This window comes from Hippopotamus amphibius, chromosome 8 (genome assembly GCF_030028045.1).
Source record: "Hippopotamus amphibius kiboko isolate mHipAmp2 chromosome 8, mHipAmp2.hap2, whole genome shotgun sequence".
NCBI lineage: Eukaryota > Metazoa > Chordata > Mammalia > Artiodactyla > Hippopotamidae > Hippopotamus > Hippopotamus amphibius.
The window spans coordinates 68482258-68496062 of record NC_080193.1 but is presented as its reverse complement, the minus strand read 5'-3'; the positions used below and the strand labels follow the sequence as shown (position 1 = coordinate 68496062).

At 39.7% G+C, this 13805-nt stretch overlaps 1 protein-coding gene across 10 annotated transcripts in view; it reads left to right on the top strand.

The window, feature by feature from the left end:
• NEB (nebulin) overlaps nt 1-13805 on the top strand; it is a 234760-nt gene that overhangs the window by 45117 nt on the left and 175838 nt on the right. For all 10 annotated transcript variants that reach the window (XM_057744557.1, XM_057744559.1, XM_057744556.1 and 7 more), the window contains exons 28-38: nt 730-834; nt 921-1028; nt 1126-1230; nt 1630-1728; nt 2492-2596; nt 3212-3319; nt 5847-5963; nt 7630-7734; nt 7822-7929; nt 8027-8131; nt 8531-8629. In XM_057744557.1, the coding sequence (XP_057600540.1) occupies nt 730-834; nt 921-1028; nt 1126-1230; nt 1630-1728; nt 2492-2596; nt 3212-3319; nt 5847-5963; nt 7630-7734; nt 7822-7929; nt 8027-8131; nt 8531-8629 (1164 nt within the window). The remainder of the gene's footprint in view (nt 1-729; nt 835-920; nt 1029-1125; nt 1231-1629; nt 1729-2491; nt 2597-3211; nt 3320-5846; nt 5964-7629; nt 7735-7821; nt 7930-8026; nt 8132-8530; nt 8630-13805) is intronic.

The following is a 13805-nucleotide window of genomic DNA, read 5'->3' as shown; positions in this document are numbered from 1 at the left end:
CATATAAAAATCCAAGTTCAAATCCATTGTGTTGAAAAAGAGAGCAATATAAAAATATCTAAAATGTATAGCACCTTCAAATAACAACTTCAAAACTGAACATGAAAAAATGACAATGATCTGCTTTATCAGTTGTGCACCATAAAATCCAGTAATTGTTCGCGCTATAGAGAAATCCTGGCAGAGAAGAGGAGTTAGTAGGCTCTTGTATATACCTCACATTTAAGGTATACAGTCTGTTTGTATAATAAGGAATTTTCCCTAGGTAGAAGGAGGTAGAGACAGTGTGTATTTCTCTATGTGTGCTAGACTTTTTCTATGAAGATTTGTTATTTTTTAAAAAAAAAAAAAGGAAAAGAAAAATTTGCTGTTGCTCAGCATATGCCTGTTTGTTGGGGCATCAGTAGTGAGGAAAGAGTATTGAGTTGTGAGGTGGAAAAGGCAGCAATTGGGAAATATACAAGAAGCGCTGCGACTAAAGTCTTAGTCTGAGGCAGTATACTGGTTTCTTAATTTTTTGGAGAATATTAAAAACTTAGGCTTTACAGTAATTGGTAATAGGAAAGGTTTATCCTTCATGACCCCCGAACGGTTGATTGTCAGTTTTTAGACAGTTGACAAGTAATATCTTTTTTCTTCTTCCTTTGTTTAGTGTTGGAAAATACAAGTGTAATAATCAGCGTGGGAGTGACAGGAACCGTCTTTAACTGAGTTTTTTTTCTTTGACAGAAACTATACAAGGAAAACTATGAAAAGACAAAGGCAAAGAGCGTAAATTACTGCGAGACCCCCAAATTTCAGCTTGATAGAGTTCTGCACAACTTCAGTAGTGATGTAAGCCACCCCATGGTCATTCCCTCTGTGAAAGCAAAGACCCATCACTCTGCCAACAAACAAATGAAATATGTTTTGTCTTTCAGGCTAAATATAAGGATTCCTACTTAAAGGATATTTTGGGACATTATGTGGGCAGCTTTGAGGATCCGTATCATACACACTGCATGAGAGTCTCAGCTCAGAACAGTGATGTAAGCTCTGAGGCAATTGTTTGGCTTTCCGAAGAACACATTTTCAGGACATGAATACAGTGGTTGCATCCTTCTGTCTGATTTCTTTTCCTCACAGAAAAACTACAAAGCAGAATATGAAGAGGACAGAGGCACAGGCTTCTTCCCCCAGACCATAACTCAAGAATATGAAACAATCAAGAAACTAGATCAGTGTAAAGATGTAAGTCTGTAGCATAAACTGTGAATGTTACCCCCTCCGCAGTATCTAGTGGTCAAGATGCCTTTAACATTTTGACACTTTTACAAACAAATGGAAGCCAGGAGATTGAAATGAACAAAACAGGTATACTGTCTTTCCCTGTTGTTACCCATAGGTTTCAAGCACTAATTCTAGTTCATTTCCCAAAGAAAAGTCATCAGGAATCTGGAGATATGGGAGAGTTTCCTATATAGATGTAAAAGCATCTCTTGAAGAAACTGCAGTCTAATTAGAAAAAAAATGTGTTTTATTTACTACAAGTTTCTTTTCTTTTGGGGGATGGGTTTCTGCTTGCTTGGCCTATAGACCAACTGGGATTTGAGAAGTGATGCTATTAAACGTATTCCCTTTCCCCCACAGCACACCTACAAAGTCCATCCAGATAAGACAAAATTCACTCAAGTTACCGACTCTCCTGTTCTGTTGCAAGCCCAAGTCAATTCCAAACAGCTGAGTGATGTAAGTTCCCCTAAATACCCAAGAAATCCAGTTATGAGGGATAACATATCATAACTCTTTACGTGGAATCCAGTGACTTGTCACATTTATTAAAAAAAAAAAAAGAAGGCTATGTAAGTTTTAATGAGTTTAACTTGTATATATTTGTAATCACCTAAAATACTTTCCTATTTAGTCCCGTTGCATGTTCTTGGGTGGATAACAATTATAGTAGAAGAGTTGTACAGGGGAGGCTAATGAGGCTCAATGTACTGGGAAGAACAAGAGTTTTCAGCCCAGACAAAACTGGGGTCAAGTTCCAGCTCCGGGACTTCCCTGGTGGTCCATTGGGTAAGACTTTGCCTTACAGTGCAGGCCTTGAGGCTTGGATCCCTGGTGGGTGACCTAAGATCCCACTTGCTGCAGGGCCAAGAAACCAAAACGTTGAAACAGAATCAATATTGTAACAAATTCAATAAAGATCAAATAAATTTCAGCTCTGTCCTTTATGAACTGGGGCCTAGGAACGTTGTTTAACCTCTCCATACCTTATAATACCCTATGATAATTTCTGGTTGTTTTGAAGATTAAGTGAAAGAATGTGCATAGTACACATCCTGGCCTAAAGCAGGTATTCAGTATGTGGGATTTCTCTCTCTCAAGTAAGCACCCAGGAACGGCCTGGTCAAGATATTTTTAAAAGCCAACCACTGCCACTTAATTTGCTTCCTTATTTGTCAGTTCTCAGATTTCGCTTGTCTCCTTTTCTTTTTGTTAATCCTAGCAAAAATACAAGGCAGACTATGAAAAGAAAGTCAAAGGCAAATGGAGTGAGACACCTTGCTTTGAAATTGCAACCGCCAGAATGAACGCTAAAAACATCAGCACAGTAAGTAGGAAGGGACCACCAGGTGTCCTTGGCTTGAGAGGGTGACCCTTTCCTGTATGACTTCTGAAATGGTAGCAGAACATTTGAATCTAGGCACCTCTTCTTGGGGGCAAGACCTGTGTGGAGTTCCTATTTAGAAAGACATTCCACAATCTTTCCTTCCTCTTGAGAAATATTGTTTTGATTAGATTCTATCATTCTTGCATCGGTTTTCATAGGAACAGTATGATTTCAAAGTGAGTACGGGTGAAAGGGGCCCTTTTTAATTTTTCTGTGTCTGGGCACACGAACGGTGTGTTTCTGAAACAGACTAGTTTCTTCCCAGATTCTCCTCCCTGGAAAACATAAGTCCTCTTTTCCTTTCCTCTTAAGTTCTCGCCTCTGGCCTTTGAGAGCTCCTCATGTGAGGTTCTCTTCCAGCCTGTTATAATTGCTCCAAGTCTCTGTTAAGTTGCTAATGGTTTTGGTGTTGGCGCCACATTCTATAATCTGGCCTGCAGAGGCTAAGAGGAGCATGGTTTGGGTAACGTCTCCAAATGGCCTCCGTGCTCCCGTATAAAACCTTTGCATAGTTTGTTCCCACAGCAGTGCTCCAACAGGTTTAATGTCTTACAGAAAAAATACCAGGAAGACTTTGAGCGTCTGAAAGACCAGATCTACTTCATGCAGACGGAAACACCAGAGTACAAAGTGAATAAACAAGCTGGGGTGGCAGCTAGCAAGGTATGGGGACAGTCTCTCGTTTATCGTGATGCTCTCAGGCTGGGTGAATTTCCTACAACTCTTGCTTTAGTATATAATGGAAAAAAAAGTTTCCTAGGGGAACACTAAGAAAAGTACTTTGGGATTACAATAGGGCTACCAATTTTTTTTTAATTGCCATGTGGGAGAATTCATAACACTCAATTACCATGTTCAGCATTTCTTAGACTAAAAGATATTTTGATACCCAGAAGTGGAAAGGACAAAAGAATTCCTTAAGAAAAGGCAATTGGCAGCCTTATAATGCATATAGACACTCTCACACTTGCAACTACCATTAGCTTTCTATTTTCCTACTAACTAGATAAAATCTAGTCACAGAGAAGATACTTGAATCCATGGGTCTGCTAAGATACCCTGTAGAGTGACTGGCAAATAGTCTACACCTACGCATTCTAAAGCATTAGAAAGAGCAATATCTTCAATCAGATTGGATTGTAACCCTGGCCTTGGCTCTGCTGGAGCAGGGAAAGCAGGAAGATCACGTCACTTAGGAGGCTATTTCAGTATCCAGCTACAGGAAAGTGATGGTTTGGACCAGGAGGGTGGCACAGAAAGTGATGAGAAGTAATTTTGAAAGTAGAGCCGACCTGATGTGCTGATGGGTTGGATGTGGGATATGAGAGAAAAGTTGTGGTCCATGCAACTAGATGGATGGGGTTTCCCTTTATCAAGGCAGGGAAGATGGTGGAAGGAGTAGGTAATTTCGTTCTGGAGGGGAGACCTGAGTTCAGCTCCAGCTGTGTAAAATTTGAGATGCCTTTGAGACATCTAAGTGGAAATGTCAAGTGGGCATTTGATTACATGAGTCTGAAGTTTCCGGGGAGATACCCGGGAAGGTTGTGTAAATTTGGGCATCAGTAGCATATGGATGGTATTGAATGTCATGAGGCTGGAGGCCATCAAGGAAGTAAGAGGCTTCTGTCTGGAAACCTGTCAGGACTGAACTCTGGAGGGCTTCCATGTGAAGACATCAGTGAGGTGGGGTAGGAGCAAGGTAGGAGAGAGTGATGTCTTGGGAAGCAGGGGAAGGGGGAGGGGAGTGAGCCACTGTGTCCAATGTTTCTGGAGTGGATTTATCAATGTATGGTCTCTGGTGAACTTAACAAGAGCAATTTGGTTGACTTTGCTTAGCGAGGATCCGTGAGTGAATGAAAAGAGAGAAACAGAAGAATATGAGTGCATTTGACTCTTCCAAAGTATTTTCCTGGAAAAGAAAAGAAGAAAAAGGAGTAGTAGCTGATGGATAAATAGGTGAAGAGGGGATTTTTTAGGCAGGAGGTAATACCATTTTTCGGTGCTGATAGAAGAGAAATCCAGCATAGAGGGAAAATGTGATGATGTTGAGGAGGAGGGAAGAGTGGCTGGAGTGTAGCCCTAGAGTAAGGGAAGGGGAGCGGGACCTGGTGCAGAAGAGGAGGGGATGGCTTTCCCAGAAACAGGAGAGGAGCCTGCGAATCCCAGAGGCGGGTAGGGGAACAGTAGGGTTTGTGGAATTTCCTTTCTGGTTGTTTCCATTGTTCAAGGAAATAGATACTTCTCTAAGATAGAGAGGCTACCTGTATCCTCCACTCCTGTAGAACATTCCCTGTGAGTGCCCCGTGTGGGCTCTAGGGGTTGCTGCATCTGTTTCCGTTTGTAACTCCCGCCTTTGGATACCAAGCTGATTGTATTTGTTTTCTGAGATTCTTAAACATTGGCAGATTATCTAGGATTCCCTGAACTCGTCTGTATTGTCACATTACATTGTTTCAACAAACGGCTGGCACTGGGGATCAGGATCAAGACCAGGATCAGTTTCTTGTTTTCCTCCCTTTGGACATGCTCCTGCAGGGGACTTTTGTGCCCTCACTTAAAGCTTCTGTCATAGCTGGAATTGAAGGTGCAAAGCAGGGAGGGCAGAAGGAAAAGGTGAGGTTGCCAGTGTTCATCTAGCCCCAGCCCTTTCCTCCTCCTCTCATGTGTATGTTAAATACCCATGTGCTCACACACATAGTCATCGATGAGGCTTGATGCTTCTAGCTTTGTTCTTAAAAAATGTGTTGGCAGATAGGCAGCTGGAGGTTAAGAGCTGAATGAGGGTTCTGGAGCAGCAGGTTTGTGGGACATGATGCACTGTCATTATTATGATGTGCATATTTCTTTTATTTCTCTTTCTCTCTCCCTCTCTCTCTCTCTCACCTCCCTCCCTCTGTGGGTCGGGACCATGTGTTACTCTTCCTTGTCTCTGTCCCAGAGCCAGGCTCGTAATCGATGCCCTATGGGTGTTTTTGAATGAATAAATGAATGGGAAGAAAAGATATCCTGAAAGTGTATGCGGTTTCCCTGCTGCTGTCATAAGTTGCTATGAATATTTTGTTTACGAAATGTCAGGCTGCCATTTTTCTAAAGAGAAAACTGATTTGTGGAGCTATGTCATAATATCCATAATAGAGAGGAACAAAAATAACCTGGAGAGTTACTTTGTCACTTTCTTTCACTCCTACAGGTAAAATACAAAGAAGACTATGAGAAGAAAAAAGGAAAAGCAGATTATAATGTACTTCCTGCTTCAGAAAACCCACTGCTCAGGCAGCTGAAGGCTGCAGGAGATGCACTAAGTGATGTAAGCATATGCTTGTCAAAAGCATTTTTTTTTTTAACCCTAGCTGCAGGAGAGATGAAATTTCTCTCCTTCCATGATGAATACATGCAAATAGGACTTTGTAAATACTTTAAGGTTATGGTGTAGCAGTGTCCCGGGAGCTGTCTAACCGCAGGCAGGCATTCATACCTCTGAGTACGATGTGTGTCCATATGGGGATCCTGTGGACTTCGTGCCATGGGCAGGGAAATCCTCATTTGCTAATCAGCTCCAGGAGCCTGATCCTTTGTGGGCGAAGAGTACCTTATAGGGGTTATATTGTGATTCTGACAGAGGCAGAAGGAGACTTTGAAAGGGGAAGACAGAGAGATGAAGTGACTTAGTGCCCTGCCCTTGTGTTCTTCAAGCCTGCTGCTGGGAGAAGAAGGAAAACGTCCTGTGTTTCACCACTCGTCTCCCCAACCTCAGCCATTTTCTACTCCGGCCTTGGCCTCAGAAGCCATCATTTGCACATAGCAGAACTTAATAGGTGGCTCCCTAAGTCTTCACAGAAATTTCTACTTGTGGAGTCTTAAGAGCTAGTCTACTCCATTAGGTTCCAAAAGAATAGATAAGTGAGAACTGGGCCTGGCATTAGAAGACTAAGAGCTCAAGACCACTTTGATTCTGTATATAAAGAGACTGAACTTTAGACCAGTTGAGTTTTTCCCTTTCGGTTAGGTCGTATTAAGTTTTCTAATATTTGAGGATAATATGTAGCTCTCTGTGTGGGTTAGTTATCTTTTCTTCGCCCCTTGAGTTAGGTCCACACTGCAGAAATGTGTAGATGGGATTGAGGAGTGGGGTGAGTGGAGTGGCAGGTGAGAGGATGTCAGTGGATCTGTCCGAATAGGTCTCCTGGGAAATCAAGGCAAAGCACATCATCGCCTGCTTCCTAAATGAAGGTCATCTTTATCAAGCATATAAAAATCCAAGTTCAAATCCATTGTGTTGAAAAAGAGAGCAATATAAAAATATCTAAAATGTATAGCACCTTCAAATAACAACTTCAAAACTGAACATGAAAAAATGACAATGATCTGCTTTATCAGTTGTGCACCATAAAATCCAGTAATTGTTCGCGCTATAGAGAAATCCTGGCAGAGAAGAGGAGTTAGTAGGCTCTTGTATATACCTCACGTTTAAGGTGTACAGTCTGTTTGTATAATAAGGAATTTTTCCTAGGTAGAAGGAGGTAGAGACAGTGTGTATTTCTCTATGTGTGCTAGACTTTTTCTATGAAGATTTTTTTTTTTAAAAAAAAAAGAAAAGGAAATTAAAATTTGCTGTTGCTCAGCATATGCCTGTTTGTTGGGGCATCAGTAGTGAGGAAAGAGTATTGAGTTGTGAGGTGGAAAAGGCAGCAATTGGGAAATATACAAGAAGCGCTGCGACTAAAGTCTTAGTCTGAGGCAGTATACTGGTTTCTTAATTTTTTGGAGAATATTAAAAACTTAGGCTTTACAGTAATTGGTAATAGGAAAGGTTTATCCTTCATGACCCCTGAACGGTTGATTGTCAGTTTTTAGACAGTTGACAAGTAATATCTTTTTTCTTCTTCCTTTGTTTAGTGTTGGAAAATACAAGTGTAATAATCAGCGTGGGAGTGACAGGAACCGTCTTTAACTGAGTTTTTTTTCTTTGACAGAAACTATACAAGGAAAACTATGAAAAGACAAAGGCAAAGAGCGTAAATTACTGCGAGACCCCCAAATTTCAGCTTGATAGAGTTCTGCACAACTTCAGTAGTGATGTAAGCCACCCCCATGGTCATTCCCTCTGTGAAAGCAAAGACCCATCACTCTGCCAACAAACAAATGAAATATGTTTTGTCTTTCAGGCTAAATATAAGGATTCCTACTTAAAGGATATTTTGGGACATTATGTGGGCAGCTTTGAGGATCCGTATCATACACACTGCATGAGAGTCTCAGCTCAGAACAGTGATGTAAGCTCTGAGGCAATTGTTTGGCTTTCCGAAGAACACATTTTCAGGACATGAATACAGTGGTTGCATCCTTCTGTCTGATTTCTTTTCCTCACAGAAAAACTACAAAGCAGAATATGAAGAGGACAGAGGCACAGGCTTCTTCCCCCAGACCATAACTCAAGAATATGAAACAATCAAGAAACTAGATCAGTGTAAAGATGTAAGTCTGTAGCATAAACTGTGAATGTTACCCCCTCCGCAGTATCTAGTGGTCAAGATGCCTTTAACATTTTGACACTTTTACAAACAAATGGAAGCCAGGAGATTGACATGAACAAAGCAGATATACTGTCTTTCCCTGTAGTTATCCATAGGTTTCAAGCGCTAATTCTAGTTTATTTCCCAAAGAAAAGTCATCAGGAATCTGGAGATATGGGAGAGTTTCCTATATAGATGTAAAAGCATCTCTTGAAGAAACTGCAGTCTAATTGGAAAAAAAATGTGTTTTATTTACTACAAGTTTCTTTTCTTTTGGGGGATGGGTTACTGCTTGCTTGGCCTGTGGGCCAACTGGGATTTGAGAAGTGATGCTATTAAACGTATTCCCTTTCCCCCACAGCACACCTACAAAGTCCATCCAGATAAGACAAAATTCACTCAAGTTACCGACTCTCCTGTTCTGTTGCAAGCCCAAGTCAATTCCAAACAGCTGAGTGATGTAAGTTCCCCTAAATACCCAAGAAATCTAGTTATGAGGGATAACATATAACTCTTTACGTGGAATCCAGTGACTTGTCACATTTATAAAAAATAAGAAGGCTATGTAAGTTTTTTTTTATCTTTTTTTTTGGTGGGGGGGTACACCTAGTTCAATCATCTGTTTTTTTTTTTTTTTTTTTTTTTTTTTATTTTATTTTTTTTGGGGGTACACCAGGTTCAATCAACTGTTTTTATACACATATCCCCATATTCCCTCCCTTCCTTGACGCCCCCCCCTCGATTCCCCCCCACCCTCCCTGCCCCAGTCCTCTAAGGCATCTTCCATCCTCGAGTTGGACTCCCTTTGTTATACAACAACTTCCCACTGACTATTTTACAGTTGGTAGTATATATATGTCTGTACTACTCTCCCGCTTCTTCTCAGTTTCCCCTTCACCCCCCGCCCCCTCCCATACCTCGAGTTCTCCAGTCCATTCCCTGTATCTGCTTCCCTGTTCTTGTCACTGAGTTCATCAGTACCATTTTTAGATTCCGTATATGTGAGTTAGCATACAATATTTGTCTTTCTCTTTCTGACTTACTTCACTATGTATGACAGATTGTAGTTCTATCCACCTCATTACATATAGCTCCATCTCATCCCTTTTTATAGCTGAGTAATATTCCATTGTATATATATGCCACATCTTCTGTATCCATTCATTTGTTGATGGGCATTTAGGTTGCTTCCATGTCCTGGCTATTGTAAATAGTGCTGCAATAAACATTATGGTACAAGTTTCTTTTGGGATTATGGTTTTCTTTGGGTATATGCCCAGGAGTGGGATGACTGGATCATATGGTAGTTCTATTTGTAGTTTTTTAAGGAACCTCCAAATTGTTTTCCATAGTGGCTGTACCAACTTACAGTCCCACCAACAGTGCAGGAGAGTTCCCTTTTCTCCACACCCTCTCCAACATTTGTGGTTTCCAGACTTTGTGATGATGGCCATTCTGATTGGTGTGAGGTGATACCTCATTGTGGCTTTGACTTGCATTTCTCTGATGATGAGTGATGTTGAGCATCTTTTCATGTGTTTGTTGGCCATCTGTATGTCTTCTTTGGAGAAATGTCTATTTAGGTCTTCTGCCCATTTGTGGATTGGGTTATTTGCTTTTTTGGTATGAAGCTGCATGAGCTGCTTGTATATTTTGGAGGTTAATCCTTTGTCCGTTGTTTCATAGGCAATTATTTTTTCCCATTCTGAGGGTTGCCTTTTAGTCTTGTTTATGGTTTCTTTTGCTGTGCAAAAGCTTTTAAGTTTCATGTGGTCCCATTCGTTTATTCTTGATTTTATTTCCATGATTCTAGGAGGTGGGTCAAAAAGGATGTTGCTTTGATGTATGTCAAAGAGTGTTCTGCCTATGTTTTCCTCTAGGAGTTTGATAGTGTCTGGCCTTATATGTAGGTCTTTAATCCATTTGGAGTTTATTTTTGTGTATGGTGTTAGGAAGTGTTCTAATTTCATTCTTTTACATGTTGCTGTCCAATTTTCCCAGCACCACTTATTGAAGAGGCTGTCTTTTTTCCATTGTATACTCGTGCCTCCTTTGTCAAAGATAAGGTGCCCGTATGTGTTTGGGCTTACTTCTGAGTTCTCTATTCTGTTCCATTGATCTTCCTTTCTATTTTTGTGCCAGTACCATACTGTCTTGATCACTATGGCCTTGTAGTATAGTTTGAAGTCAGGAAGCCTGATTCCACCAACTCCATTTTTCCTTCTCAAGATTGCTTTGGCTATTCGGGGTCTTTTGCGTTTCCATACAAATGGTAAGATTTCTTGCTCTAGTTCTGTGAAAAATGCCATTGGTAATCTGATCGGGATTGCATTAAATCTGTAAATTGCTTTGGGTAGTACAGTCATTTTCACGATGTTGATTCTTCCAATCCAGGAACATGGTATATCCCTCCATCTGTTTATGTCATCTTTGATTTCTTTCATCAATGTCTTAAAGTTTTCTGCATACAGATCTTTTGCCTCCTTAGGCAGGTTTATTCCTAGGTATTTTATTCTTTTGGTTGCAATGGTGAATGGGAGAGTTTCCTTAATTTCTCTTTCTGCTCTTCCGTTGTTAGTGTATAGGAATGCAAGAGATTTCTGTGCATTAATTTTGTATCCTGCTACTTTACTAAACTCATCAATGAGTGCTAGCAGTTTTCTGGTAGAGTCTTTAGGGTTTTCTATATATAGTATCATGTCATCTGCAAAGAGTGATAATTTTACTTCTTCTTTTCCAATTTGGATTCCTTTAATTTCTTTTTCTTCTCTGATTGCTGTGGCTAACACTTCCAAAACTATGTTGAATAACAGTGGTGAGAGTGGACACCCTTGTCTTGTTCCTGTTCTTAGAGGGAATTCTTCCAGTTTTTCTCCATTGAGAACAATGTTGGCTTTTGGTTTGTCATATATGGCTTTTATGATGTTGAGGTAATTTCCTTCTATGCCCATTTTCTGGAGAGCTTTTATCATAAATGGATGTTGAACTTTGTCAAAAGCTTTTTCTGCATCTATTGAAATGATCATATGGTTTTTATCCTTCAATTTGTTGATATGATGTATCACGTTGATTGATTTGCGTATATTGAAGAATCCTTGCATCCCAGGGATAAACCCCACTTGATCGTGGTGTATGATTTTTTTAATGTGCTGTTGCAGTCTGTTAGCTAGTATTTTGTTGAGGATTTTTGCATCTATATTCATCAGTGATATTGGTCTGTAGTTTTCTTTTTTTGTGACATCTTTGCCTGGTTTTGGTATCAGGGTGATGGTAGCCTCATAGAATGAGTTTGGGAGTGCTCCGCCTTCTGCAATATTTTGGAAGAGTTTGAGAAGGATAGGTGTTAACTCTTCTCGAAATGTTTGATAGAATTCGCCTGTGAATCCATCTGGTCCTGGGCTTTTGTGTGTTGGGAGATTTTTAATCACTGCCTCAATTTCTGTACTTGTGATTGGTCTGTTCATGGTTTCTATTTCTTCCTGGTTCAGTCTTGGAAGATTGTATTTTTCTAAGAATGTATCCATTTCTTCCAGGTTATCCAATTGATTGGCATAGAGTTGCTTGTAGTAGTCTCTCATGATGTTTTGTATTTCTGAGGTGTCCGTTGTGACTTCTCCTTTTTCATTTCTAATTCTGTTGATTTGCATCTTCTCCCTTTTTTTCTTGATGAGTCTGGCTAATGGTTTATCAATTTTGTTAATCTTCTCAAAGAACCAGCTTTTAGTTTTATTTATTTTTCTTATGGTTTCTTTCCTTTCTTTTTCATTTATTTCTGCTCTGATCTTTACGATTTCTTTCCTTCTGCTCACTTTGGGGTTTCTTTGTTCTTCTTTTTCTAATTGTTTTAGGTGTAAGGTTAGGTTGTTTATTCGATCATTTTCTTGTTTCTTAAGGTAGGACTGTATTGCTATAAACTTCCCTCTTAGAACTGCTTTTGCTGCGTCCCATAGGTTTTGGGTTGTTGTGTTTTCGTTGTCATTTGTTTCTAGATACTTTTTGATTTCCTCTTTGATTTCTGTAGTGATTCCTTGGTTGTTTAATAGTGAATTGTTTAGCCTCCATGTGTTTGTATTTTTTGCAGTTTTTTTCCTGTAATTGATATCTAGTCTCATGGCGTTGTGGTCTGAGAAGATGCTTGATATGATTTCAATTTTCTTGAATTTGCTGAGGTTTGATTTGTGACCCAAGATGTGATCTATCCTGGAAAATGTTCCGTGTGCACTTGAGAAGAAAGTGTAGTCTGTCGTTTTTGGATGGAATGTCCTATAAATATCAATTAAGTCAAGATGGTCTAATGTGTCATTTAAAGCTTGTGTGTCTTTATTTATTTTCTGTTTGGATGATCTGTCCATTGATGTAAGTGGGGTGTTCAAGTCTCCCACTATAATTGTGTTACTGTCGATGTCCCCTTTTATAGCTGTTAGCATTTGCCTTATGTATTGAGGTGCTCCTATATTGGGGGCATAGATATTTACCATTGTGATATGTTCTTCTTGGATGGATCCCTTGATCATTATGTAGTGCCCTTCCTTGTCTCTTTTAATAGTCTTTACTTTCAAGTCTAATTTGTCTGATATGAGTATTGCTACTCCAGCTTTCTTTTGACTTCCATTTGCATGGAATATCTTTTTCCATCCCTTCACTTTCAGTCTATATGTATCCCTTGGTCTGAAGTGGGTTTCTTGTAGGCAGCATATAGAAGGGTCTTGTTTTTGTATCCATTCAGCCAGTCTGTGTCTTTTGGTTGGAGCATTTAATCCATTTACATTTAAAGTGATTATTGACATGTGTGTTCCAATGACCATTTTCTGAATTGTTTTGGGTTTGTATTTGTAGGTGTTTTCCTTTTCTTGTGTTTCCTACTTAGAGAAGTTCCTTTAGCACTTGTTGTAAGGCTGGTTTGGTGGTGCTGAATTCTCTTAACTTTTGCTTGTCTGGAAAGCTTTTGATTTCTCCCTCAAATCTGAATGAGATTCTTGCTGGGTAGAGTATTCTTGGCTGTAGGTTTCTCTCTTTCAGGACGTTCAGTATATCCTGCCATTCCCTTCTGGCCTGCAGAGTTTCTGTAGAAAGGTCAGCTGTTATCCTGATGGGTTTTCCCTTATATGTTGTTTGTTGCTTTTCTCTTGCTGCTTTTAATATTTTTTCTTTGTGTTGAATTGTCGTTAGTTTGATTAATATGTGTCTTGGTGTATTTCTCCTTGGGTTTATTCTGTATGGGACTCTCTGTGCTTCTTGGACTTGGTTCATTATTTCCTTTCCCATGTTGGGGAAGTTTTCCACTAGAACCTCTTCAAATATTTTCTCAGACCCTTTCTTGTTTTCTTCTTCTTCTGGGATGCCTATAATTCGAATGTTGGTACGTTTAAGGTTATCACTGAGGTCTCTGAGGCTGTCTTCTAGTCTTTTTATTTTTTTATCTTTTTCCTGCTCTGTGGCGTTTATTTCTTCCATTCTATCTTCCAACTCACTTATTCGTTCTTCTGCCTCAGTCATTCTGCTGGTTAGAGCATCTAGAGTATTTTTAATTTCAGTTATTTTGTTATCCATTGCTGTTTGTTTTTCTGAGTTCTTATGAACTGTTTCTTGTACTTTCTCTAATTTGTTATCGAGATTTTGTATCATTTTTACTATCA